Source organism: Apium graveolens, chromosome 6 (assembly GCF_009905375.1).
Source record: "Apium graveolens cultivar Ventura chromosome 6, ASM990537v1, whole genome shotgun sequence".
In the NCBI taxonomy this organism is placed as follows: Eukaryota; Viridiplantae; Streptophyta; class Magnoliopsida; order Apiales; family Apiaceae; genus Apium; species Apium graveolens.
Genome location: NC_133652.1, coordinates 245,997,651 through 246,024,439, shown reverse-complemented (window position 1 = coordinate 246,024,439; position 26,789 = coordinate 245,997,651). Strand labels below are relative to the sequence as shown.

Below are 26,789 nucleotides of genomic sequence, written 5' to 3'. Positions count from 1 at the left end.
TGTTCCATTATCGGTCACCAAGATTCGGGGAATCCCATATCTGTACATGACATTTTCCCACATGAATTGGGAAACTTGTTTAGTTGTAATCTTGGCCAAAGGTTTGGCTTCGATCCACTTAGTAAAGTAATTAATTGCTACGATCAAGAACTTTCTTTGAGCAGTAGCCATAGGGAAAGGCCCAAGGATATCCATTCCCCATATAGCAAACGGGATTGGGGAGTTTATGTAAGTAAGCATTTCGGGAGGATGCTTCTGACAACGATCGCATCTCTTTACATATTTTTTGGCGTCAACCATCATTTCTGGCCAATAGAAGCCTAAGCGGGAAATTTTGTGGGCTAAGGCCCTACCCCCCAAGTGTTAGCCACATATACCCTTATGTACTTCCTTCAAAGCAAGTTGAGCCTCATCCGACCTGAGACACCTTAAGTAAGGAACTACGAAAGACCTTTTATAAAGAATCCCATCAATTAAAGAATATCTTAGAGCTTGTAAAGACAACTTTTTTACTTCCATAACATCATTAGGCAGCCATCCGGTTTGTAGATGAGCCTTAATAGGATCTATCCATGACCCTTCAAGCCCTATGGGGGCAACTAGTTTGACGTCTATGCTCCGTGTTTTTAAAACACGAAAGTACATACTTCCGGAGCTTTCTTCTATTTCTGATGAGGCAAATTTGGATAATGCATCGGCCTTAGCATTTTCTTCTCTTGGAATGTGCTCAATATGACATTCATCAAACTGAGTCATCACGGCTCTCACTAGGCGTACATACTTCGCCATGGTTTCATCCCTTGCTTCGAACTCTCCCTTGACCTGGGATACCACAAGTTTCGAGTCCCCACATACTTTCAAATTTTTGACTCTCAACGTCCCTTCTAAGCCAAGGCCAGCTATCAGAGCTTCATACTCGGCTTCATTATTTATAGTTGAAAAATCTAACTTCATAGCATATTGAATCAAGAATCTATCGGGGCTTTGTAAAACTAGCCATGCTCAACTCGAATTTGTTTTTGATGCTCCATCAAAATAGAGAACCCAGAATTCCTTGTGCCTATTCTGTCTTCCTTCATTATCCTCCATACCCTGATGTTCGGTATCTTCCTGCCCCACGACTTCTTGGTTGGGGATGGTACATTTAACCACGAAGTCAGTCAATGCCTGGGCTTTTATCTCCGTTCGTGGCTTATACTTTATGTCAAATTCTCCCAGCTTAATGGCCCATTTAATCAACCTTCCACTGGCTTTAGGACTGTGAATGATGTTTCTCAAAGGATGATTCGTTAGTACCTCAATCTTATGAGCTTGGAAGTAAGGACGCAACTTCCTTGTGGCCATCACCAGGGCTAAAGCAATTTTTTCAATAGTCGAATATTTCAACTCAGCTCCATGCAGAATCTTACTGACATAATATATGGGTTTCTGGACTTTAAGTTCCTCCTTAACCAACACGGCGCTCAAGGCATTTTCTGAAACGGCCAGATATAAGTATAAAGGTTCATTCAGGACTTGTTTGACCAACAATAGGGCTTGAACCATGTATTTCTTTAACCCTTCGAACGCCTCTTGACTTTCCTCGGTCCATATGAAATCTTTTACTTTCTTCAAGGCTTTGAAGAATGGCAAGCACTTGTCTCCAGATTTGGAGATAAATCGTCCCAAGGTAGCAACAATAGGGCTTGAACCATGTATTTCTTTAACCCTTCGAACGCCTCTTGACTTTCCTCGGTCCATATGAAATCTTTTACTTTCTTCAAGGATTTGAAGAATGGCAAGCACTTGTCTCCAGATTTGGAGATAAATCGTCCCAAGGTAGCAACTCTTCCAGTGAGTTTTTGAACATCCTTGATAGACCGCGAAGGATCCAGGTCCAAAAGGGCCTTTATCTTATCAGAATTTGCTTCAATTCCCCTCTTGGAGACCACCAATCCCAAAAAATTTCCAGATCCCACTCCGAAAGCACACTTTGCAGGATTTAACATCATCTTGTGATATCTCAGAACCTCAAAAGTTTCCCTCAAGTGGGCTATGTGATCAGCCTTCACAAGACTCTTGACTAACATGTCATCTACATATACTTGTATAGTTTTCCCAATAAGATCTTTAAAAATCTTATTCACCAACCTTTGATAGGTAGTTCCTGCATTCTTGAGACCAAATGTCATAACTAGGTAACAAAAAACACCAATATCAGTGATGAATGATACCTTTGGGATGTCATCCTTATACATCTTGATCTAATTGGAGCCACCAAATCCATCTATAAAGTTTAACATCTCGTGACCTGCAGTCGCATCAATCAGAGTGTCTATCATTGGAAGTGGGAAACAATCCTTTGGGCATGCATCATTCAGATCAGTGAAATCCACACACATTCTCCATTTTCCATTAGCTTTCTTTATCATTAAAAGATTTGCTAACCATTCTGGAAATTGTATCTCTACAATGAAACCAACCTCTAAGAGTTTCTCCACTTCTTGCTTGATGGATTCCTACCTCTCTAGGGAAAAACTCATTTTCTTCTGCTTCATGGTCTTTCGATTAGGATCCACGTTCAACTTCTGGGTGATTAATTATGGGTCTATTCCTGGAATGTCTGATGCCGACCATGCGAACACATCATTATTCACTTGAAAGAACTTTACTAACTTCCCTCTAAGGGGCTCCTCCAACGACGCTCCAATTAAAGTTACTTTTTCAAGGTCCCCGGGAGCCAAAGGAACTGCGATCAAGTCTTCTGCTGGTTTTCCTCGTTTCTCATCATTCTCACGGATATGCAAGTCTTCAATAGGTAGGACCTGCCCCCTACTCCATCTGCCCTGAGGGAGGCCACATAACAACTCCTTGTCATCTTTTGATCTCCTCTCTCTTCTCAAATCCCGTTCTGGGTAGGAAGCTTCATCACCGAATGGTAAGAAGAGGGGACTACCTTGAAAGCATGTATTCCCGTTCTTCCCATGATTGTATTATAAGTTGAACTAGCCTTTACCACTACAAAGTTCAACATCTGTGTTGCTTTCCTTGGTTCCTGACCCATAGTCAAAGGTAACTTAATTATCACTTCCACGGGGCATTCGACTCTAGCGAAACCATATATTGGCATATCAGTTGGGGTTAATTGAGAATCACTGTAACCCATCCTTATGAAGGTGTCATAGAGTAAAATGTCCACAGATGCTCCATTGTCTACAAGGACTCTTTTCACCGGACTGTTCCCTATAATGGGTGTTATGAATAGGGGAACGTCATGGGGAAACTTAACTCCTTCCAAGTCGAAATCATCAAATACCATTGCTACTTCTGTCCTGGCCCTTTTTGGAGCTTCTTCTACTATATGCATGACTTCTCCAGCATAAGCTTTTCTTGAGTTTTTATATAATCCAGCAACAGTTGGCCCTCCAAAGTTAGTGTTTATCACTGGCTCTCGGGGTTGACGGTCTCGCCCCTAGTCATCTTGATCCCTCCTACGATCATCGAAATTCCTTCTTCCACTGTTATTTCTTTCATCTTTCTCCCAATTTCCAGTATACTTGCTCAGCCTTCCTCTCCGAATAAGGAATTCAATTTCATCTTTCAGTTATCGGCACTCATTAGTGTCATGACCAACATCCTTGTGAAATCTAGAATATTTGCTCTTATCTAGCTTAGCAGGATCAAACTTCAAGGGCTTAGGCCAACGAACATCTCTATCTCTCTCGATTTTCATTAAGATTTGGCTTATAGGAGCATTCAGCTTAGCATATTCGGTGAATTTTTATCCAGGTCCTCCCTTCTTCGGGGTTGAATCAGCGTCTTTCTCAGTTTCTAGGATACTTGTCCTTGGCATTATATTCTAGATCAGTCTTTCACTTCTTGCCACCAGCGGGCTCGTTATTCACCACAATCTTCTTCATACTTTCCTCCACCTTAATATAATTTCCGACCCTATCTTGGAGCTGTAACATACTTTCAGGGGGGCATTTAGCTAAGGACATCTTGAAGAACTCATCTCTAGTTCCCTGCTGCAGTGCTATCATAGCTACCTTGTCGTCAAGATCTGAGACCTTCAATGCTTCCTTTGTGAAACGATTCAGATAATCTCTCAAGGACTCATTTGCTCCTTGAACAGAGCTCATGAGAGATGCTGAACTTTTCGCATGTACATCTTGGGGATTCGTCCCTCGAGTGCTCATGGGGCGCTGGTTAGAATCAGGCATCGGTTCTTTACCAGCACGCCTCCTTCTCGGAGCAACATCATCATCCGATGATTCATAGTCTCTTTCAGTATAAGGTCCAAAGAATTCTTGATCCTCCAGAATAGAAGTCAAACCACGTATGTATTGGGGCATCCGCCCTTGTGCTTCACTACGATTGGAGTGTCCACTTCCTCCAACCTCGGGGTATAGGGGCATCCCGTAAGGGGGTTAATGGTCACATCATAGGTGCATGTTGCAGCTGAAATTGGGGATTCGTCTCTTGAGGAGTCGGGGGATTCGTCCCTTGAGGCTGTGTCTCGGTTGCTCCCACCAGGGTTCCTCTTTGGGTGGAGGCGTAGGTTAAGTGCGGGGTATCTCCACCACAGATGAAATTATTTGGGTCGTCCCAGAAGGTATTCCTTCAAGGGCGTTGTTTCTGCTCCGCGTGTTCATCATGGTTGTTATTATGTTTTCCAACGGACGACGCCAAATATTATGAATAAAAAATTAGGTTATAATTATTAATTTATTATTAGGATTTGCGAGTTCAAGACCATTAATGATTGTACCTGTGTTTCGTAGCTTGGTCGTGTTATCAACATTGTGGGGATCTTTGCTGGTGGACCTTTAACGCTGCGGAGTACGGACCTCTGCTGTTGTGGTTCCATAACGCAACATGAGAGCTCTCACATTTATCATTTTTCAAAATTTGAGCGTGTTGTTGTTTAGACCATATTTAAAAAGGTAATTTTTCTGAATTATATTACTCGGATATCATTTTATTTTTTAATTCTACCACAAAGGCCATCGCCTAATCCCAGTGGACCAATTATAAACAATAAATTTATGTAATCTCCTCGCCGAGTTACGGACTTGCGGGATTTTATAACCGGCCCGGTGTAAAATAAAACAGATAGAAAAGGGAAAAACACAAGCGGCCCGTTACAAGTGGGGGAGTTTTAAAATTCACAACGGCTATATTTGGGGTTTCTCCTCTCCTCTGTTTTATTACCAATTTTATTATTACAATCACAACCCTATTTATTATTCAATTCTCATAATCCCCAATCATTTTCTCATCCAATTTTTGTTCACTTGAATCCTAGAATTGAGGTTATCAGAATTAATCCTGATCGAATCGAGGTCGTAAAATGAGCGAATCGAACTCCACTCCGGCCACTAATCAGCCACAAGACGCGGTGCCTCCACCGACTAATCGACGGCCTAGAGTCCGAGAAGTGAGCTCTAGGTTTATGAATTCTACTCCTGTACCGAGCGGTGAACATCCTACATTTCAACATCCTATTAAGACACCCAAACATAGCGTATCTACGCCAATGCCATCTCAAAAGTTAATGATGCAGCGCTCAAAGACGGATAATCTTCCTCATTATCATCTTCACGATACTGTTATTCGAAGAAGTTACTCTGATTCGCCTTTCACATTACACAATTATAATAAAGTTCCGCCTCCTCATAGTATTAGGCCTCGTGGTGCTTCTACTAGATTGGTTTTTAAGGAGAATAAAGGAGTGAGATCAGGTGAAGGAAGTGATACTGATGATGATGGTAATGAGGCTGTTCCACAATTGAGATTGGCGAAATCGAGTTCTTCTAGGCCGGATACTCCAGCCACTCAGAGGATTGTGCCTTCGCGGTTTAGGCAAAGTGGTAATAGCAATTTAATGTCGGCTTCTGCTGCTGCGAAGCTGTTGCAATCGAGTGGATTATCGTTGTCATCGTCTGCACCTAAGGAACCTATTTGTGATGGTAAAGGTACTGGTTCGAATTCTGAGGATGATGAGGATGGTTGTAGTACTAAGTCCTGTCCTAATTCTCCTATTCCTATCCAGAACAGCAATTTGCAGTGGAATTCGAGTGTACGGTCTTCGATGCCAGAGAGGACTTGTTTTAATGGTGGTGAAGCTCAGTTAAGTTCGAAGCTCTCTTCTGCCTCCTCTTGCTCTCGCTCGCTCAATTTGCTGAATCCTTCTGTTAAGATGATGGGGTTTAACCTCTCTTTGCCTCCTCCACATCCCATGGCACTTACGAAACAAGGAGATGCTACGAAGAAGGGGAAAAAGCTTTTTAATCGTGAAGAGCAGGTGCATTCCTTGAAAATGCTTCATAACCAATACTTGCAGTGGAATTTTGTAAATGCTAAATCGCAAGCCTCTTTTCGTGCTCAGACACGGGATGCAGAGGTTTGTGTCACTTTCTGTTTTATTTTGTATTAGCTTTTTTACTGCTTTCTTCATTTACACATTCTTCGACATAGTTTTGAATCCATATCTCATTCAGTATTTCACAGCTAAATCTGTTGTCTATGTCGCAGGGAAAGCTTTGCTCTCTTGGAGCCAAAATATCAGATTTGTCCGATGTTGTAAGGAGGAAACGCATGGAGCTTGAGTACTTGAAAAGAATACAGACTCTAAACATCATAGTTGATACTCAAGTAAGGCCGATATTTGATACATATATCTTTTGTTATGATCCAATAGAATTGTGTGATACTCTGTCATGATTGGCAAAAATAACATTAGTCTGAACAATTACTTTGGTAAATGGCTTATGTAGTCATAATCACCACTTTACTAGGATCCACCGACGCCACTCACTCAATACATTAGTCTGAACAATTGTTCCAAGGGACTTTAATTTGAGGGTAATTCACCTTAATCAACTTAGCATAAAGCGTATGTTGTCTCATAAACACCTTAAAGACATGCTCCGGTGCTTAAGATGATTACTTAAGCTTTGTATACACTATACACACTAGTATATCATTAAAACATATTGATGTAAACCTTTTTGCTGGGCAATAGCAAACACATTGGTGAGATATTCTTATGTGGCAAGGGCATCACGCTAGATTAACAATACAATAATAAATTTTTTGGAGTGTCTTGGATTTGGGCCCTCGTAATTTACCAACTTTTTTTATACAAACTTGTAACATACTTTTTAAAAAAAATTTGCTCATTTAGTATATCCACTTGGTGGATGTGAGAATCTTCCCCCCTAGGTAACTGTTTTCAGAGCCTCCTCCTCATTCCTTAGACATGCTCATTTAAGGACTCGGTTTATTCCCCAAAGTGTAAAACCATAAAGGTTCAAGGATTAAAATGCCTGTTATTAGCTATGAACCTTTAGTTTTTCTTTTCTTGCCGAGAAGTTGTTCCCTTTAATGTATATAAGGTTTATAATCAATAACGCCTGGAAGCTTATTTAGGATAGGCGAATACAGGTTTCTTGGAACCATATACAGAGACCTTCTTTTTGAAACCTAAATCATATCTGGGTTGGGTGCCTTAAGTGAAGTACAACTGGACTTGCAATTAAAGCCTCATAACATTTTTCACTGTTTTCATTCTTGCTCCAGGTTTTTTGGATCCCGAAAATTATGATGTTTATTAAAATCTTAATTGAGACCTCAAATATAACTTCTCATACAAATACAAAGCTCCAGGTTGATAAATGGAAGCTGTTCAGTCAATCTTTCTTAAAATATTTCACACTCACCCTAGTTTAAATTGATGATTATTCAAATTTTCAATTCCTTAAACTGCTCAACATTATATTGCATTGTATTAAAATTCAAGCCTTGGGAAACTGCTCCTTGTAGTTGATCCATTTTTTCCACATCATGACTATCTTTAGAGGAAACTCTTAGATATTAACCTGAGCTGCTTCGAATCCTCATGAAAATGCTCATAACCCACTAGAACTATCTCTTCTATTTCTTCAAAGTCCTCTTCTCTATATCGAACATACAGCTTGTAACTTTTCTTGCCTTCCATTTGTCCACCTTGTATAAAGTTGCAAATTGTTGAGTTTGAAATTCTTGAAGTAAATTTGATTACGTTAGAAAATCAAAGACGTACATTACCATACTAGATATGAACTAGAAGAATATAAAATTAGTCACAGTTTTAATACAAAGATAACAAGTAGATTTTAGATATACCCCAATATTTTTTTTAGAATTTGTACCCATGAAAAGCAACCAGTGGTGAATAGGAAATGAATTCAGTAAAGCAATTTTTTTGTTGTAGTAGGGAAATTGTTACTAAATATTGTGTATAGATAAATCTAAGCTAAATTCTGGGAAGCAGATTTCTGTACTACAGTATGAAAATTCTCACCAATAATGAATTGAAAGTGAGTTCTATATGCTTTTCATCATCTATGCATTCTAAATTTATTGCTGTTCTATTCTAGTTTTCTTCAGATGTTTTTAGTTTTGTTAGAGTAGTCTTCGGGTGTTAAAAGAAAACTTAAAAAATTTGATATAAGACTTTTCAGAAATTGAGGTTAAGCAAGGCAACAGAGTCGTGATTTGCGACCATGGTGTTAAAGAGGGAGTAGATATAATTAATCAAAGGTGCCAAACAGAACCAGATTTTTTTGGATCTGCAGTAATTTCTGTGGTATCTGGATTAGGTTGACGAAAATGGTTTATTCAAAGCTGTGTAAGAGAGTTCAAGACAAATATAGGTTGAGGATCTAATGATTGCATTTGGCTCTACCAAACTCTATCCCTACTATTACAACTCCTGGCCATCCATGTACAATAGAATATCAGCTAAGGCATCATGCCCATGTCGCTTTCTATATTTTTTCTACCAACAGAGCTCTACAGAAACCATTCTTTTAACAACTTAGCAATTAGCTGGGCAACTGAGTCTTTTCTGAGGATTTGCTACTAATTTATTTATGTGGATCAAATCGTTATATTGCAAGGGACATTTGCATGACAACGAATTGTAATCCTTCATTTGTGCATCAACATGTAAGTGTCAATAGCTATAAAGTAAAAAACTTACAAAGCGGAAAACTAAAATCAGCTAAATGTTTTAATAAGATAGTAGTTGATTTGAAAACATGTACTTTTTGCAAGTTGTTAGTCAGTAAGACATTGTATTACAAACTGTAACAATATTGCTTCTTGGTCACTAGGATTTCATCTTGTATCTACATAAATATAGGCAGGAGAACTAACATACGATGCAACCCATTTGCTCTTCTTTTCTTTGCAACACATTTGCGCAGGTTGTAATACTTTATTGTATTCGAGTCATCTAATAATGTTCTTTTTTTCACTACTTTGATGGCAGACCCCCTACTTGGACGAATGGTCTGCTTTGGAGGAGGAGCACTCTAGCTCTTTGTCAGGGACAACTCAAGCTCTAGTCAACACTTTAGTTCGTCTGCCGATCGGTGGAAATGTTAAGGTAAGCATCTAAAGTTCAATCAATATCTAAATTTTTGCTTTGATATCCTCTGTGGATTATTCACTGATCCTTTGCTTTTAATTTATTGTAGGTTGATATAAAAGAAGTAGGAGAAGCTTTGAATTCCGCTATGAAGCTTATGGAAACGATATCTGTCAATGTTGAAAAATTCATCCCCAAGGTATAAATACAAACACCCGTATCTTTCAGTAATGGTTACAAAAGTTTAAACTATTTAGAATCCAGATCCTATTCATGACGGAAAATGTCCTAACTATAAGCTTATAGAGTAAATCTTCTAACTGTAAGCTTATAGAGTACAGTGTAATTTTCTAGGGAACAAGAGCAAGAGATTAGAAACTAATCAAGTGCATTACTTGTGCTATGAAATGTACAAGATTTCTCTTCAGTCAAAGAAGTCCATTCTAGAGATTGTGCCTTAAGGATGACAACCAAACAACAAAAATGATCTCATAGGAGGGTAGAAACGAAAAACTATAGTTCAACCAAACAATGTGATCATAGGAGAGAAGAAAAGAAACAGCATAATTTAACAGAAATCATCACCTATAACTAGGAACTTATTTGATACCATGTACAAAAGGAATAAATTAAAAGATACAAGTAAAAGTACAGAGAAAGATTTATTGTTGCAACAACAAAAGTAACATTTAGACATCTTTTAAAAAACTAAGCATCATATTTTTGCGTTGCTTCCATATTATAAGAAACATAAGTTTGCATACTACCTGCTCATGTTTATCTTAAACATATTATTGAATTTTTAATTTATAAAGTTGATTATTTTGGTACGCATGTTTAAGTATCTTTTGTCACAGTTCATGCAAGCATATAAGCAAAGTTCTTTTAGTCTAAGTATAAGCATCAGTCATCATTCATTATATTCCCTCCATCCCAAAATATAAATCCCTTTGACTTTTTAGTCTAAGTATATAAGTCAAATGGACTTGTATTTTGGGACGGAGGTAGTATCTTTATGTTCTGTAAGAATATAGTAAAATAATGTACCTCGTCACTAGTATGTCCTTCTCAGACATGTTTTTTCATTTGCTCTGTCTAAAAAGCTATTATATATGAAATAAGTTGTATATTTTTCAAAACAATCCGTATTAAACTCTCCGGGAACAAAAATATAGGTGAATTTGAAAATGGAGCTGTTATAGCTGTTTACAAGCAAATTTAAAATAATTAATGCTTCTCTTGGCTGGAACAAAATGAAAAATATAACCAAAATTAGAGATGGGTTATGGAAATGCAGGAAGGAGGAAATTGAGAGTGAAAATATGAAGTATCATGCTGCACATACAGATAGAGATAGGTGATCATGAAAATTGTTTTATTGTAGCATGTGGAATTTTCTTAAAGCAAGTTAAAACTAAAATAGGTTGGACGGAAATCGTGACAACAATGAGGAAAATTTTATAGTTGTAATTGAAAGAAAAACCATGAAGCAAAATTTTAGATGGTAGTGAAGGATGGAGGACCTGAGAGTGCGTATGAATGATGTGGAATTTTCTTTAAGCAAGTTAAAACTTAAATATCTTGTACAGAAATCGTGAAAACAATGAAGAAAATTTTTTAGATGGGAAGTGAAAGATGGAGTACTTGATAGAGAAACCATGAATCAAAATTATAAATGGTAGAAGGATGGAGCCGGAGGACTTGAGTGTGTGTATGAAGGATGTGAAAGGAGGATGGCATTCCAACTAGTCTAAATTTTATTTGAGTCCTTAGGACCAAATGGAGACTAAGATTTTATCAACAGATAAAATGTGTATGAAAGATAAATTGCGTATGAAGGATGTGAAAGGACGGCATTTTACCAACTAGTTTAAATTTTTATTTGAGTCCTTTTGACCAAATGGAGACTAAGATTTTTTATAAACAGATATATTGCGTACGAAAGATAAATAATAGTAATTACTTGGCATTCAACCCTGTGACTACTTTCATATAAGCAGCTGAATATGATTTTTAGTTTAACGACTTTGTTACTTGTTTCTCTTTAAGTATAACACTTCCATTGCAACATTTAAGATTTCTAAAAAGCAAAAGGCCGGGAACGAAAAATAAATAATGATTCAAAATAAACTGGATATGTAGTATTAAATTGAGATCTTAAAAAAAAAAGCATTCCATAGCCAGTCTACTTGGAGAAGCTACATTATGCATCCAAGCAACAATATTTAGAAGAAAAAATTGCAGAAACAATTTTTAGATAACAAAAAAATAGACATGTTTCAGAATTTTTTAAGTCCACGTTTCACAATATTTCAATGTGCAGGCCGCTGAAATGGATACCTTGAGCTCAGAATTGGCGAGATCAGTAGCTGGAGAAAGAATTCTGATTGACGAATGTGGAGATTTATTGTTGAAGACATATACATCACAGGTATGATATAACGAGTAGCACTTTGCTCTTCGCATTAGTCATTACTATCAGTATGTTGGTTACAATGGTTCCACTTTCTACATATACATCACAGGTATGATATAACGAGTAGCACTTTGCTCTTCGCATTAGTCATTACTATCAGTGTGTTGGTTACAATGGTTCCACTTTCTAGTTGATGTAACGATATTTCTAACATAAAAACATTCCAACATATAAATAATCATTCTAAATGTTGCTATTTTACAGTGTAATGTATTAGCCCATTATGTAGTTCTGTACGTATCGTAGTGTTGTTTAACAAGGCATATGACCTATTTTTGTTGTTAATTTGTTTATGTACGGACTTTCAGGTGGAAGATTGTAGTTTAAGGGGACATTTGATGCAATTAAAGAAGAAAGCAACTTAGTACAGAAACAGTTATGCAGAAATATACAGCAGGAAAGTTAGACGATACCCTCAAAGAGTTGTCATTGTGGCTGCAAAAACATGAGGCGCTGTTGCTGAATAGTGAAATATAGAAGAAATTGTCTTTTTGTTATGGATGTCAACTATCTAGCATCTGTGACATTATCGTTCCTTTGTCCCATAGCACCATTGGTATTGGTAAGAGTCAGCCTGAATGGCCTTTTGCATAATGAAACTCTAATTCTTTGTCGTACCATAATGTGGTTGAAGTTGGTGTGTTGTGACAAGTTCATGCAAGGTTCTTATACAAAAGCGTACAAAATCTCTTAGACAGTTACAGATTATGCACCTTTTGCTAAAACTTCCAATCTTTTAATTGTTAATTTGTTCGCGGGACGACAAAAATATCTCTTCTCTCCTCTCTCTAGTATGCATTTTGTGATATTCCTAGATTGGAATTTTTGAGTTTAAAAAAATTGAAATGTCATAACAGGATTACAAGGGACTATATAACTAGATAACTTTTTCGGACTTCAAAATAATTAAAATTCTTTGCCAAAAAGTTTTTACAATGACAATAATAACAAAACAAGGTCATCCATTTCTAAATCTTTTAAATGTACATAACAGTAGAACCTTATTATCCAACCTAGTGAACTCAATCATGTCATTGTAGTTAATTTTCTGAAAATTTCTCTGAAGTCCTTGCTCTGATACCATCAACACCGGCAAGTGTCTCTTCATCTTTGTCATATTTCGCAAGCTCTCTAGTTAACCACAAACTTTTGTTGATATTTACACAAATAAATAAATGAGGATCAAAATCAACAAACCTTTTTTAATAGCAAGTGACTTTGCTAAGTATTTGAAAAGATCATAAAGCATGATCAGTGCCTCGGGATCTTTATTAAAGTAGTCCATCATTTCAGCAAAATTATTCCCATATGATGGCCCATAAAAGCCGCCATCGCCTACGAAACCATCAGCCTATGGCCTTCCAATTTCCCTGGCCTTCAACTCCCTGGATGTCTCATGCCTACAGATGTCTCCTGCCTACGGATGTCCCTCTCTCCCCTCCCAAAGGCAATATAAAGAAGTAGCCGCAGGCTTCTCCTTCAGCCTAACAAAACCTTCAGCCCTACTGTAGGAAGCTCCTGGACACGTGTCACGAAGAGAGAACCAGTCATCCCTTCAAATCTTGAAAGACCGCCACCTTACTCCTTTTGACACAACTAGTTGTTAATGACTCATCCAAGCTATTATGACTCATCCAAGCTATTATAAACACTCTTGAAGAAAGAGAAGAGGGGGGAGAGGGACCAAAAACAAGGACACATACCCAATAAACGTATAGGAAAAATAAACATTAGCGATAAGAAGAAAAGACATAATCATATTAAATCTTCTGATGGTGGTTGGATAGTTCCTACAGTTCTATCTGGGAAAGTCCTACAGCCATCACCATACTTACTAGAATTTGATCCAAAACAGTCAACCATTGATCATTCACTAGAATTTGATCTAACTTACAGAACATGGTATTATCCACATTGCTATCCCACCGCGTAAAAAGCTGAGCAGAGTGCCTCAAGTCAGTAACACCCAGATGGTTCATACAGTTTTTAAACTCCACCATACCAGTAGTGTCCACCACTAGTTTCATTAGAGTGAAAGAAAGCATTGAAATCACCTGATATGCTCCACGGGGGGCTGCTATCAATTCATGTAATGGAAGCTTGAATACTAATCAGGTCCGCCCAAAGTCTTCTACGATCAGTAGTGAGATGCTGAGCATACACCATAGTGAGAATGCAGGCCTTGCTACCATCCAACTTAGAAACGTGACAAGTGATGTGTTGAGCAGAAGCTTTTAGCAGGGATACTTTCCAAAGAGAGGGATCCTATCCAAACCATGCCCTACCATTATCATGATTGTCATAGTTAAAAAGTTTGGGGCAATAATCGACGATCAAATTGCCACATTTTCCTTTTTGACATGAGTTTCAAGGAGGGAAAATAATCCGATGTTATTTAAGCTCAAAAAATCCTTGTCAAAGGCTACTTTACTAGCAGCCCTTGGATATTGTAAGAACAAAAATCAATCATTAAAAAAATTAGAATGTCCCACCTCAATCATTCTAAAGAACTTGGTGGCAGCACTTTGCTTTTCCTTTTAACCTCCGTCCATTCCTCGTTTTGCTTAGCTTCCGAAGTAAATGCAATTTCATCAGTGATTTCACCTTTGTTATGCTCAATCAAACCAACGCTGTCAGACACATCATGAACTTGTTCTGATTTTTCACTTATAGTATCTTCCTGGTTAGTAGCTCTATCTTTCCTCGCCCATTTCCTGGTTACTTTAGAGCAAACCCAACAATGTCGCCTTATAAATATAAAATATACTTGTCCAACATGCCTTAAATTTTAACTTGAGCAAGTTTTTAGGGCACTCTTGGACACTAACGGTCTTAATGGGTAGCTAACAATCACATCATGCTTAGTTTTTAACCCCGTTACCTGGTCTAAAGCCATAACCTCCATAGAATTTGGTAGATCATCACCAGCCGTATAGCTAACACACATTTTTTCATTAGGAAGAATTTCAAGTTTTGATGTAAGAGCATACTGCATATAAAGGCTTTCCAATAGGGCTTGCAAGCCAGCTGAGGCCCTCGGTCCAATAACACAATCTGGAACATTTTCGAATTTAACCCAAAGAGTGATATTTTTACTGAATTAGCACCCCAAGCAGTTACAATCATGAACCATCTGGTGTTTGCAGACGATGTGTTAATATTCTGCAAGGGTGAAGAAACCTCTATTCACGCTTTATTCGAAGGAGTGACTCGGTTTTTCTAGCATATCCGGCCTCTGTCCAAATCCTTCAAAAACCATGTGTATTTTTAGCAGTGTTTCAGCAGAAATTCAAGAAAATATACTACGTAAAACAGGATTTGCTAGAGGGGAGCTTCCTGTTGATTATAGGCCCAATAAGACCCATTGAACGAAGGCCCATTAAGCGGTTGTGCTACCGGACCGAAGGACCTCCAGGCCCGCGCTGCCGAGGCCCATGGAAGCAGCCCAGGCCGAGGCCTGCTACTCGCAGACTGTTGGACAATGCGAGGGACATAACGCCCCCTTTTCACTCCCTCGTTAATAGTTGGCAACGGAAGAACATTCATGGCATGATTGAGTATAAAAACCCTTGTGAAGTAAGATAAAAGAGACACTCTCAACACTTTCTTCTCTTGTATTACTACCCTAATTTTACAGCCAGATTTTGATTCTCACGCCGGAGGTGAATCGGGGGTCCAAACCCTCGCATTCTCTTCACTTTCAGGTACGGCCGAAGCCTTCTTCAACCCAGCCGAAGCCTGTTCATACCACCGAAAGGACACCGAAGCCTTGGTCCACTGTCGGCAGAGGGCGAATGAGGAGTTGGGGGATTATCTCGCCAGATTCAAGGAAGAAGCGGGAATGGTCACCAATCTGGACAAAATCAAAGCTATGGGCTTCCTAACGGCGGGGCTAGACCCCTATAAAGGTAAAAAGTTTCGTTCATCTCTTTACGATTTCCCCCCAAAATTCCTAAATGATATATATGTGAGAGGCGAGAATATTCGCCGCAAGATGGAAAGTATTGGGGGATATAAAGACACAAGAAGGGACGACCGATCAAAGCGAGCCGACAGATATGAGGGCTCAAGAACAGGATCTGACCGGAGGGATAGCAGAAAGGAAGGAAGGAAGGAAACAGATCGTGGGGCTGAACGACGTCGAGATAGAGATTCGGCCGTGTTCACTCCTTTGAATGCGCCGATCTCCAAGATTCTCCATGAGATAAAAGGCAAGCCGGGATTTGTTCGCCCCGCCAAGATGAAGGTCCCGAACCACAAGAAAAACCCTGATAAATAATGTGACTATCACAGGGATAAGGGGCATAACCAATGTGTGTGAGTGGACTTATTGTTCGAATTGGTCGCCGTCCAATCGGGTCGCCCTGCCCGGCGGGCGATGGTGTAAATACCCGCACTCTTCGGATTCCTCCTAAAATCGTAATGATACCAGAATAGGCGAGTGCTGGGTGCGATCCCGGCGTGAAGACACCTGTTCTGGAAACAGTTGATGTGGATGAACCCGTTCGGATCCATCTGCCTGAGGGCGATACCCATCTGGAAGAAGAGGTGCTTGATCAGCTTCAACGGCGGCACCCTCAAGCCGCATTTGAAGGCCGCCTCTGAAATCCCTACGGCGCAGCCTCCATATCCATCCGGCACCCCGGGAGTGTCGAAGATCCTCTCGCCTTCCCTCGGCGCATACAGCCAATAAAGTCCTCGGGGAACCGAATAATCATCGTACATCTGAACGACGCGCCTTTTCGTCAGTTCAGATCTATTATTGGCTGCGGGATAGTCGGCAGCCGAAGCATATAAGGCCCGTCCCGTCCGCTCGGGGCGAATGGAAGACGTTCCCACCAAGCTATTGGATAAGGGGTCCCAAGAATCCGGGGGGCGTTCTGCTCGGTCCATGTCCCTGTATCAGGAACAGAGATACATTAGTCCATGTACTCGGATTAACAGATAAAAGAAAAAATAAACACCCGAGTACACGTCCCAGGACCGAACGAACCAGAACCCCGGAGGCTGTTTCCGAAGGCTGCTCCCGAGCCAAGCCCACCCGAAGGATGTTCTTGCCTACAGAGCCTTACGCAAACATCGCTCCAGACCACCTGTTTAAGCCCTGGGTCGGCTCCCGAAGGGTGTTCTAAAACCAAGAAATCCCGAAGAACGTTCTTGGTCATAAAACACCTCGCATGCCATCTTTAAACCCTTGAGGCCTCCTCAGAATTGGTAAAACCCAGAAACCTATGTTACCTACCCAAAAACCCCAGAAAAACACAATAGCACACGCAAAAACCCAGAAAATTCTCATAAACCCAGAACCAAAGTTCGCATGCAAACTCTATAAAACACGGGAAACTAACATGCAAACTTAAAACTGGAAAACAAGAAGAGAAACTTACTTATTTGAAGGTGCTCTTGGATTGAAATGGGATGATTTGGGAAGACGGAGTTGTTGTTGCCCGTGATTGAGAGATTCTTCGCGATTTGTCACTGTGTGTGGAGAAGCTAAAGTGATAAAAGGGAAATGAAACCTACAAATGGGCTTATATAGGCGCCTAAAATTAATTTAGAGAAGCGACGTTTGGGGGTTTTTGAAATGGACGTCCCAGATCAAGACGGTTGGCATTCAACGGCAGAGATTGAGTCATGAAACGACGTGCCACCAGCTGTCATCAATGCACTGCAAGTCCCTATAAGCTTGCCACGTGTACGACCGAAGATCGAGGCGGAACTGAAGCGATCGCCCTAGGGTTCCTTCATCCCCATATGGGCCGAGACCGGTGTCCGTCGGCCGGCCCGAAGGCCCAGCCGAAGGACAGAGACATGTTGGTTATAGGCCCATTGAACGAAGGCCCATTAAGCGGTTGTGCTACTGGACCGAAGGACCTCCAGGCCCGCGCCGCCGAGGCCCATGGAAGCAGCCCAGGCCGAGGCCTGCTACTCGCGGACCGTTGGACAATGTAAGGGACATAACGCCCCATTTTCACTCCCTCATTAATGGTTGGCAACGGAAGAACATTCATGGCATGATTGGGTATAAAAACCCTTGTGAAGTAAGATAAAAGGGACACTCTCAACACTTTCTGCTCTTGTATTACTACCCTAATTTTACAGCCAGATTCTGATTCTCACGCCGGAGGTGAATCGGGGGTCCAAACCCTCGCATTCTCTTCATTTTCAGGTACGGCCGAAGCCTTCTTCAACCTAGCCGAAGCCTGTTCATACCACCGAAAGGATCTGGGCGTAACACTTCCAAAACGGATTAAGTTAATTCACACTTGCATTTATATCGAGGCACCTATGTCCAATACGGTTGTTAACCAGTCAGATGGTATTCTATGGGGGTGGGTACATTGATTCAAATAATAAACTTTCGAGTATTTGGCCAACTCTGAAACCAGTGAATGCAAATGCACCTTATTGGACGAAAATGGTTTGGCCCAAGTTCTCTATTCCAAAATGCTCAGTTCTCCTTTGGTTGGTTTTAAAGAACAGACTTCTCACTACTGATCATAGGATGCTGCAGTTCAACATGGTCGTGGATCCTCACTGTGTGTTATGTGGTGCGGTGTTGGAAACTCAAGAACATTTTTATGTTCAATGTCCATTTACTGCAGCTATATTTAGAGAAGCTCCGGTTTCTATTGATCTCTCTTGGGATGACCTTCATCTGGACACACGAGGAACTTGATAGCCTACCTGTTTATAGCAGTTGCATATTATCCAATATGGACTCAACGGAATATTAGGAGTCATGTGTGAGGGCATTTAAGGCCGGTAAATTACATCATCTCGGATGTTAAAGTGAAGATTAGAGAGAAGTTGTTCACATGTGATACTTTCAAAAAGAGAGCAGGCCGAGATACTTCCCTCCCTACAGCATATTTTAAATTAACACAGGCCTTTTTAGTTTTAGCATCAGTTCAAAACTGATAGCTTCTTTTCAGGCCTTATAGACCTCGTATTTATTTTTCGTTAAAGAAAAAAATTTCAAGTCTATTGACAAATAATATAAGAGACCTGGGAAAAGCTTAGTCTTATATAAATAAGAAAATTTAGGTTCAATTGCATTTTATATAATAGTTTTGTGTAGGATAGCCTTCACAGCTTTGAAATTGGTGCTCATTTTCCAGGAAACTCTCTGCAAGCTATTAGGGATACAGAGACCTTTCTCACTACAATTATCAAGTAACCAAAATCATGCTGCCACTTGCAATACATCTTAAAAACTATCAAATGCCTTTAGAGAGGAATAGAGACATATTTTCTATCTTCTTTCGCAGGTGGCAAGATTTAGCAGAACTTTATGATAGCGGGTTCACAGACCAGTGTTGAAAAATTAGCCTTTAAGAGCACTCAAGGAAGGTTCTGACCTTCACGAATCAAGCCTATTGCTTGGCTCGTGTCTCTGACCTTGTTTTGCTACACACCTATCTATCATTTCTTGAATAGCTTAGGGATTCTCCACACTACTTTCCTCATGATCTCATCAGTACATGAATAAGTAATGAAATTTAGCATCCCAGATTTCTAGTTTTTTTTTTTTTAAGTATTAATTTATTAAAAGTACCTCCACTTATAGTAGGAGTTCATCCATTACAACCTTCAACTGGAAAACATAGACATAGAAACCCTTGCTGCAACAAGGGCAAGTCTAAAACTAGAACAGAGCTAAGCTACCAGAAAGACTCAAACGAGTTTAAACATAACACGACCAACTGAAGAACTAGGACTGGGATTAAACTAAACAACAACTGACATAATGGACACGCATAGTAAAGTTGAGAATCATCCTATATAGTCAGCTATTGCTGACCTGAATAAAAATGACCATAATATAATTTCACAGACATAGTAAGCGTATAAAGCAACAGTTTCATCAATTACAAACTGTGAATCTCTTTGCAAATAAGCATGTGTGACAGTGACAGTGAGTACTATTATCCATATATGCCAACAAATTTACACATTAGCTGTGTGAATCACTATACATATGTGTGTGACAATGAGTTACAATCATATATGCCTTGAGGCTTTATAATACTTTAAACATCTGGTCTTTAAAATCTGACTTATGCATCTCCTTGCTTCTCATTTCTTTTGAACGGCAATGCCACTATGTGACCAAGCACAAGTACAAGGAGTTTGGTCATCTCAAAGCCTTCAAAGAGGAGAGGGCGGTTGTGAACCCAATTATGTCATTTTAGTTAATTTTCGAAACAACTTAAAGTTAAAGGTTTCAAAAGCGGAAACTTTGCCGCAAGTCCTTTCTCTGAGATGGCTTCATCTTCTGTTTGTGGAGTCAGCAGCACCTGTAGGGACTGAACGTGCACAAATAACAATTTATTGTTAATAGTTTATAATTTATATGCACAAGAATATTGATTTGTTAACAAATATGTTGTCCGGAACGTAAAAAAAACAAAAAAACATTTTTGTTGGCCACAAAATGAGACATGGCAAGGATTTAATTGTCATGTCAAGATCGGACATTTAGAATATTTATGCTTGTAGAAGCTTTTTTAACGAGGGAGGGAGAACTGAGAGCACGTTTTCTAATTGAGACGTACATATCAAAAAACAAAAAAAAACAGACATGCATGCGGTTAATTACCTCTATTTTATTCTTTGGAATTGAACTCAACTTTTGCAAGACCGTCTTTACATGTTCTGTATTGCACTGCAAAGGCGGAATTGAGTATACACCACTGGCAAGCACCAATATTGTTACCTGGAAAATTGTAGATACAAATTGACATTTTCAGACTTTTGCACAAGGATGTTTACTGATAGTCAATAATTGCATAATAATAAATTGCACCCTGTGCTTCCAAAAGAGTCTTAAAGACACCGGTCGAATCTAGTTTTGGCTAAGAAACTATGTAATCTTGGTAGAGACTTGCAAGAAATATAAGCTGTAGAATTAATAATGAAATTACCACTAAATAGTCATTGTCAAACATCCTATGAGCTCTACCAACTGCCTCCTCTTCATTTTGCATACCATCAACACTAGCAAGTGTCTCTTCATCTTCGTCATATTTCGCAAGCTCTCTACCTAAAAATTCTGCAAACAGTTGTTTGGAGCACTTGCCATCATAGTATATCTGCACTCATATTAAAGTTATCATAAGATTTTTTTTTCTTTGCAAATTAATAATATCTTTTACTATAAACTATGCGTTTTTGTCATGTACATATATTGATTATACAGCATATTTCAAGAACTAATTCAGTAGTTGACTTCCAAAAGCAACATTGCTTGTGTACAACAACGCTCAAAACCTGAACACATCTGTTTGAGTTGACCGCAATGAAAAGTAATAACTACCACAAACTTTTGTTGACATTTACACATGTAAAATAGATTTGGATCAAAATCAACTATCTCACTAAGCTGATTACTAACCTTTTTTATAGCCTTTATCAAGGCCAGGTGGACGAAAATAGCAAGTGACTTTGCTAAGTATTTGAAAAGATCATAAAGCATGACCAGTGCCTCAGGATCTTTATCAAAGGAGTCCATCATTTCAGCAAAATTATTCCCATACTTTTTCTCATCAGATATACATTGAGTAACAGATAGATGAGCAAAACGGCAAGAATCATTACATCGAAGAAGAGATTTTACCACTCCTGCAATAAATATGAAAAAAGGTCAAAATAATTTACAAAATCAATGTAATAATAAAGTTTAAAATTTAGAATGCCTAAATTAAAAATTTGAAGGTAACCCCTGCAATAAATAAAGAAAAGGTCAAGCCAAAATAAAAAATAAGGAGGTCAGGATATTAAAACATATGAAAGCTGATCAATAACAATTATTCTTTGGAGCAGTTTGCAGCCAGATTTTAACCATCCAGCATCAGTTCTTTCTCATGGCAGAAAAGAACAAGATTGTGTTCTAGTTCATAGTATTCTGTATATTCCCCTCTTTGCAGAGGGTAGATTTCAATAGAGAATGTAAATTTTTCGCAAAAAAAACGTACACATTTATAAATAACCTCCTTTTCAGCATAAGCTTTTACAAGTTAATTAGGTCTGGGACTGAGCCAAGCGAAGCTTTATATTTCACATGCTTGACTCATATAAAAAAATTCACCAGCTCGAACTCGAGCCTAGCTTTAAATGTGTTTGATTTCTACTTCAACTCTGATTGTTAAGAATATAACTTGTTTGCGAACAGCTCACTAGTTGGCCGAAACAAAGTTCTCAATTTCAACTAGGAAATTAGCCTTGGGAGCAAAGGTGTACAGTATTTCCCTCTTCGCAGTGGGTAGATTTCAATAGAGAATGTGAATTTTCTGCAGATAATAATGGATAAGTATATAACCTATCTCAGCAAAAGCTTTTACAAGTTAATTAAGTACGCATTGAGCCAAGTGAAGCAAAGCTTTTTATTTCACACACTTGACTCATCAAAAAAACACCAGTCCGAACTCAAGCCTAGCTTTAAATGAGTTCGTTTTTTACTTAATCTCTGTTTGTTAAGAATATAACTTTTTTGCGAACAGCATACTAGTTGACCAAGACAAAGTTTTCAATTCCTACATAGGCAATTGGCCTTGGGAGCAAAGGTGCACCTTCTATTTGTAGTTTTTAGTACACTACCACTACATTCCATTTCGCTGTGGACACAAGATACATATACTTCAAATTAAAACTTTAACAGTCTAACTTTTCACTTTCTGTCTTTATCATCTTAAAGACAGATCCTTCTTCATCTTATCTAGTTATGCATACATCCTGAGCATAAAGAGGAAAACAAGTTCAGATTCCAAATGAGACAATAGAACTGATCCACGCGCCTTTAGATTCTTCATGGATTAAATCCTTTGAATTTTCATGTTTTACAAAATCCTGAATCGACCAATTGCTGTGACAATGTCAGAAGCTACTTCTTCTTTCACTGATGTCCTTCACATTCACTAATGTCCCTCAGATTCTTCATCTTGCTTTCACTGATGTCCTTCAGTTTTTATGGTTTGCATAATCCTCAAATCTCTGCAACTCCCTTCACATTCTTATGGTTTTCATGTTTTACAAAATCCTCAATCGACCAATCGCTGTGACAATGTCAGAAGATACTTCTTCCTTTCACTGATGTCCTTCACATTCATTAATGTCCCTCAGATTCTTCATCTTGCTTTCACTCAGTTTTCAATCACTCCAGCTTTTTGCTTTCACTGATGAAAGCACAAGTCTATATTGACCAATCTCTGCAACTCCCTTCACATTCTTATTCATAGACCACATGCCCTTAGAGATGAATAGAGACATATTCTCTGTCTCCTTTCGCAGGTGGCAAGATTTAGCAGAACTTTATGATAGCAGGTTCATAGACCAGTGTTGCAAGATAAGCCTTTATGAGCAGTCAAGGAAGATTCTGACCTTCACGAATCAGGCTTATTGCTTGGCTCGTGTCTCTGACCTTGTTTTTCCATACACCCAACTAACGATTTAATAAAGAGCTTAGGGATTCCACAGACTGCTTTCCTCATGATCTCATCAAGTAAGGGTGTTGGCACCAGCACCTTGCTACCAGCCAACACATCAGTTATCACCTCTACAAACTTAGAGATCCTTCTTTGACCTTGACGCAACTTTTGATCTTTCTTAAGCATGATGTTCGCTAGTGGCATGGCTTAAAGGAGTCTAAAGTCAAATTTAGGGATATCTGGAGCTCTATCAGGACACCTTCGACCATCGCCACTTGCACTCCTCAGTTAGCATAAGTTGCGCTTTATAGGCATGCTTTCTTATTCAGTTTTTCATCTGATTTTGCCTACCTTTGCTAACAAAAAGCTTTGGGCTCACTTGTGCAGCCCGCGTATTCTTTGTCAGGGAAAAAACCAAGACCTCGGAGCTTCTTCTCCACAACAGGTCCACAAATATATCCTCAGAGACATGAAGTGCACATTGAAGTCTTGGGGTTTAGAAAAGACATAATCAAGCCACCTCAGTTCCACTTTTAGAGCAGACATACTCGGTATATCTACTACCTTGTTACTTCTACTGAGTTGGTTTCTTATTCAGTTTTACTTAGAGTGTACATAATTGGTGTATCTACTACCTTGGCACCTCTAATGAGTTTAGTTTCTTAGTCAATTTTACTCTTATTACGTATTTTGGTTCCTTTAATTTGTCCTTAGCTAGCCAGTTCCTTAGATCATGGTTTCCATTGATAGTCCTTTGTCCACCCTGCAAGATAGTGTATAGAGTGCTCTATGAGGCCTGGCCAAGAACTGGGTTTCGTCATATTTGTACATTTTCCCATCCTAATATATATTTATTAAGGAAAAGGAGAAATATTCACCATCACTAAACTAAATGCTAAATTTATAAATCCTTGTACATTATGTATCATCCATGTTTCAACAGCTTATGCACGATAATTTTTTTTTAATTCTGATCCTATCTCGTTTTACAAATCCCTCTAGCGACATTCACCGCAAAAGCACAGTATCAGAAATCTGCAGTCATTAGGTTCCTAACTAGTTATTCTAAGAGCTGAATGATAACGGAAAGAACTCCGTAGCTGCAGTCATTATATATGCATGCAAACAGATGCATATGAGCTGTCAAAAGAGAAGCGATAGAAGCATCAACTGAAAGTATGAAACACTGAAGGAAATGATCTTAAGAAAAAGTGATATGCTCCAGCCGCTATGTAGCTTTAAAATGAGTACAATACTACTGCAGTATGAATTAACAATTTAGCATTTGCTTAACCAGGAGTCAATACGGGAACAATCAAAAGTGTGATATAATTGAGTGCCTTTCTTGGTAGAGTAGAGCAGTGTCATTGTGGGTAGAGACTAGAGTAGTGCAGTGTCATGATTTATGTATTTTGAGTTCATAGACATGAAAAGTTAAAACTTGACTTAACCTCTGAGGAATAATATGGAATGAAGACAACAGTGGTAGCTTGACACCAATCCCAAAGATCTAGGCCAGAAGCGATGAGAGTGAAACCTCGCATATAAAATTGTTTCCTAGCTCCAGTTTTATATAGTGGAACACTTTCTACTTGTCTACTTAAGTCCTCTTTAAACTCTGTTATTATCTAAACTTCAAGTTATTGATTTAAGTCGAATCATAAGCAGAATAAATTTAGTCAATTTTGTTGACACATAATAGTAAGCCAACAACAGTAGTATGTATCTTAAAAAGTTAATTTGAATTCTTTATTTTAAATAACAATTACAAATTGCAAACGAGTAAGAAGTTAAATATTGTTAACCTTTCAGTTTCATACCATCTAAGTTGGATGCAACTTGAGTAATTTTTTGAACTTCTCTTTGCAATTCACGTGTCCCGTCCAAAACTCCAACCTTCCAAATCAGACAGAAAGTAAATCAGACATAGAGGTACATATCAAGTAATGGAATAAAGAGATTTGAATCAAACCTGAAGCATAAGAATACTCTTTTCTTTGGTATTTTCACATATTTCCAAATAGTATTTGTAGCCAACTAGAATTGCTGCAAAAAACGGTATTGTCAAAGGAGCAAATATAACGCAAAGTATTATTGTAATTATCTGAATCCACAACTCTTCCAACAATTCATTAGCAGGCTTTGATATATTATCAATTTTGTCGCAGTCCTCGTTGCAATCGGAATCAGGAGTAACACTAGAAGATAAAGATGGCACTGATGCTGCAAATGCGGGAGTTCTAAACGCAGAGGAAGTCATAAAAGCTAGAAATCCAAATAACAACAACGAAGCTATCGTATTAACAACCGTCTTTTTAATTTCAACAAGTTTGTTAGTAACACAAGAGCTGCTGCTGCTGGTATTGCTATTGCTCTTATCATCACAACTAGAGTTGATGATTGATTGGTGTTTATTATGAACAACAAAAGGCTTATTAATTTTCTTGTTGAATAACTGTAAATTAGAATCAGAAGCATTATAATAATAATTGAGATTGTTTAATTTTTGAGGAGTAACAGAGAGTACTAGTCCAACGGAGGTATTCGTGTTCCGGCCAAAACAAATTCTTGCCGGCGGATAATATAATTTTGCTGGTGATGTCGTGAAAAGTTGTGGCCGGAGAATAACATCTGATCTCGTAAGCATCATCGACATGATCATCGCGCTCTATTCTCACGAGTTCTAGGGTTTTTATTTGTTTGGGGTTTTTTAAATTTAAAAGCAAGTTGCGCTTTTATAGTTTGCGAGCAAGGAACCTGATCCGGGCCCAATCCGGTTAAAAGCCCGATGTTTAGATTCGTATCTCCCTCGTAGGATTTCTAGTAGGATTTTCGGTTCGGGTTTTAACAGTGTCCTCATTTGTTTATGCTATATAATGCTTCTATTCTAGCAATAGTCTAATATTGGATATTATTTTTCATATTTTTTAAAGTGATATTATTTTCTATATAATGGATAAGTTTATAATAAAAATAATACGTTAATTTACTTTTAATCAAGTTATATATACAACTCATACTCATCAGAATTATGAATGAAATTCTTAAGTATAGAAGGTTTGTTGGATCAAAATAGACATACTCCATTTCAATTGGAGTACAGGCCTGATTCAAGATAATTTTTATTTTTTTTAAAAAGTAATTATTTATTTAATCATTTCAGTATTAAAGCATGTACCATATTTTCTAATTTTCAATATTTTAGAATTCAACAATTTTCATTTGAGTTTTCAAAATAATTAAAAAAAAATACTTCAATTTAGGATTTAAAAGGATGTATTCATTTCAGATTTTAAAATATTGATAATAATCCATGGATTTTAAAAGATTTTTATTGATTTTACTTGTTCACGGATTTTGACGGAGTTGATAAAAAAAAATTGCAGAGTCTTGCTGATTTTGTGAAATTTTCCAGAAATTCTTCAAAATCTCATATATTTTAAAGAGATTTCAAAAGATTAAAAATGAAATAGCAAATCCATCAAAATCC

At 38.4% G+C, this 26,789-nt stretch overlaps 4 protein-coding genes across 5 annotated transcripts; 2 read left to right on the top strand and 2 right to left on the bottom strand.

The window, feature by feature from the left end:
- Positions 1 to 363: 363 nt before the first annotated feature.
- Positions 364 to 954, bottom strand: LOC141665863 (uncharacterized). The gene has a single exon (XM_074471848.1). The coding sequence runs from the start codon at positions 952 to 954 to the stop codon at positions 364 to 366; it is 591 nt and encodes a 196-aa protein (XP_074327949.1).
- A 4,188-nt stretch (positions 955 to 5,142) lies between these two features.
- On the top strand, positions 5,143 to 12,621 carry LOC141663982 (protein ENDOSPERM DEFECTIVE 1). The gene is made up of 6 exons (XM_074469836.1): positions 5,143 to 6,385; positions 6,517 to 6,636; positions 9,299 to 9,415; positions 9,507 to 9,596; positions 11,721 to 11,828; positions 12,182 to 12,621. The coding sequence occupies exons 1-6, from the start codon at positions 5,333 to 5,335 to the stop codon at positions 12,236 to 12,238; spliced, it is 1,545 nt and encodes a 514-aa protein (XP_074325937.1). The 5' UTR covers positions 5,143 to 5,332; the 3' UTR covers positions 12,239 to 12,621.
- Positions 12,622 to 18,189: 5,568 nt separating this feature from the next.
- On the top strand, positions 18,190 to 18,552 carry LOC141665862 (uncharacterized). Its single transcript, XM_074471847.1, has one exon. The coding sequence runs from the start codon at positions 18,190 to 18,192 to the stop codon at positions 18,550 to 18,552; it is 363 nt and encodes a 120-aa protein (XP_074327948.1).
- A 1,169-nt stretch (positions 18,553 to 19,721) lies between these two features.
- Positions 19,722 to 26,057, bottom strand: LOC141668059 (uncharacterized). Of its 2 annotated transcripts, none has more exons than XM_074474746.1 (6): positions 25,272 to 26,057; positions 25,105 to 25,195; positions 21,271 to 21,497; positions 20,801 to 20,968; positions 20,476 to 20,592; positions 19,722 to 20,182 (listed from the first exon to the last, which is right to left on the bottom strand). In XM_074474746.1, exons 1-6 carry the CDS (start codon positions 25,959 to 25,961, stop codon positions 20,069 to 20,071), a joined length of 1,407 nt encoding a protein of 468 aa, XP_074330847.1. In that variant the 5' UTR covers positions 25,962 to 26,057; the 3' UTR covers positions 19,722 to 20,068. The 2 variants fall into 2 exon arrangements, with proteins under 2 accessions (XP_074330847.1, XP_074330848.1); XM_074474747.1 differs by having other exon boundaries at positions 25,120 to 25,195.
- Between the last annotated feature and the right edge of the window lie 732 nt (positions 26,058 to 26,789).

What these genes read in the sequence shown, in the direction of transcription:
- LOC141665863 (XM_074471848.1), bottom strand. Translation starts at nt 954, where the DNA reads ATGAAGTTAGATTTTTCAACTATAAATAATGAAGCCGAGTATGAAGCT.
- LOC141663982 (XM_074469836.1), top strand. Translation starts at nt 5,333, where the DNA reads ATGAGCGAATCGAACTCCACTCCGGCCACTAATCAGCCACAAGACGCG. An exon ending in CGATCGGTGGAAATGTTAAG is followed by an intron (nt 9,416 to 9,506) that starts GTAAGCATCTAA and finishes AATTTATTGTAG; the next exon opens with GTTGATATAAAAGAAGTAGG. An exon ending in TGAAGACATATACATCACAG is followed by an intron (nt 11,829 to 12,181) that starts GTATGATATAAC and finishes ACGGACTTTCAG; the next exon opens with GTGGAAGATTGTAGTTTAAG.
- LOC141665862 (XM_074471847.1), top strand. Translation starts at nt 18,190, where the DNA reads ATGGTATTCTATGGGGGTGGGTACATTGATTCAAATAATAAACTTTCG.
- LOC141668059 (XM_074474746.1), bottom strand. Translation starts at nt 25,961, where the DNA reads ATGATCATGTCGATGATGCTTACGAGATCAGATGTTATTCTCCGGCCA. An exon ending in TGATAAAGGCTATAAAAAAG is followed by an intron (nt 20,969 to 21,270) that starts GTTAGTAATCAG and finishes ATATGAGTGCAG; the next exon opens with ATATACTATGATGGCAAGTG. An exon ending in TTCCAAAGAATAAAATAGAG is followed by an intron (nt 20,183 to 20,475) that starts GTAATTAACCGC and finishes GTGCACGTTCAG; the next exon opens with TCCCTACAGGTGCTGCTGAC.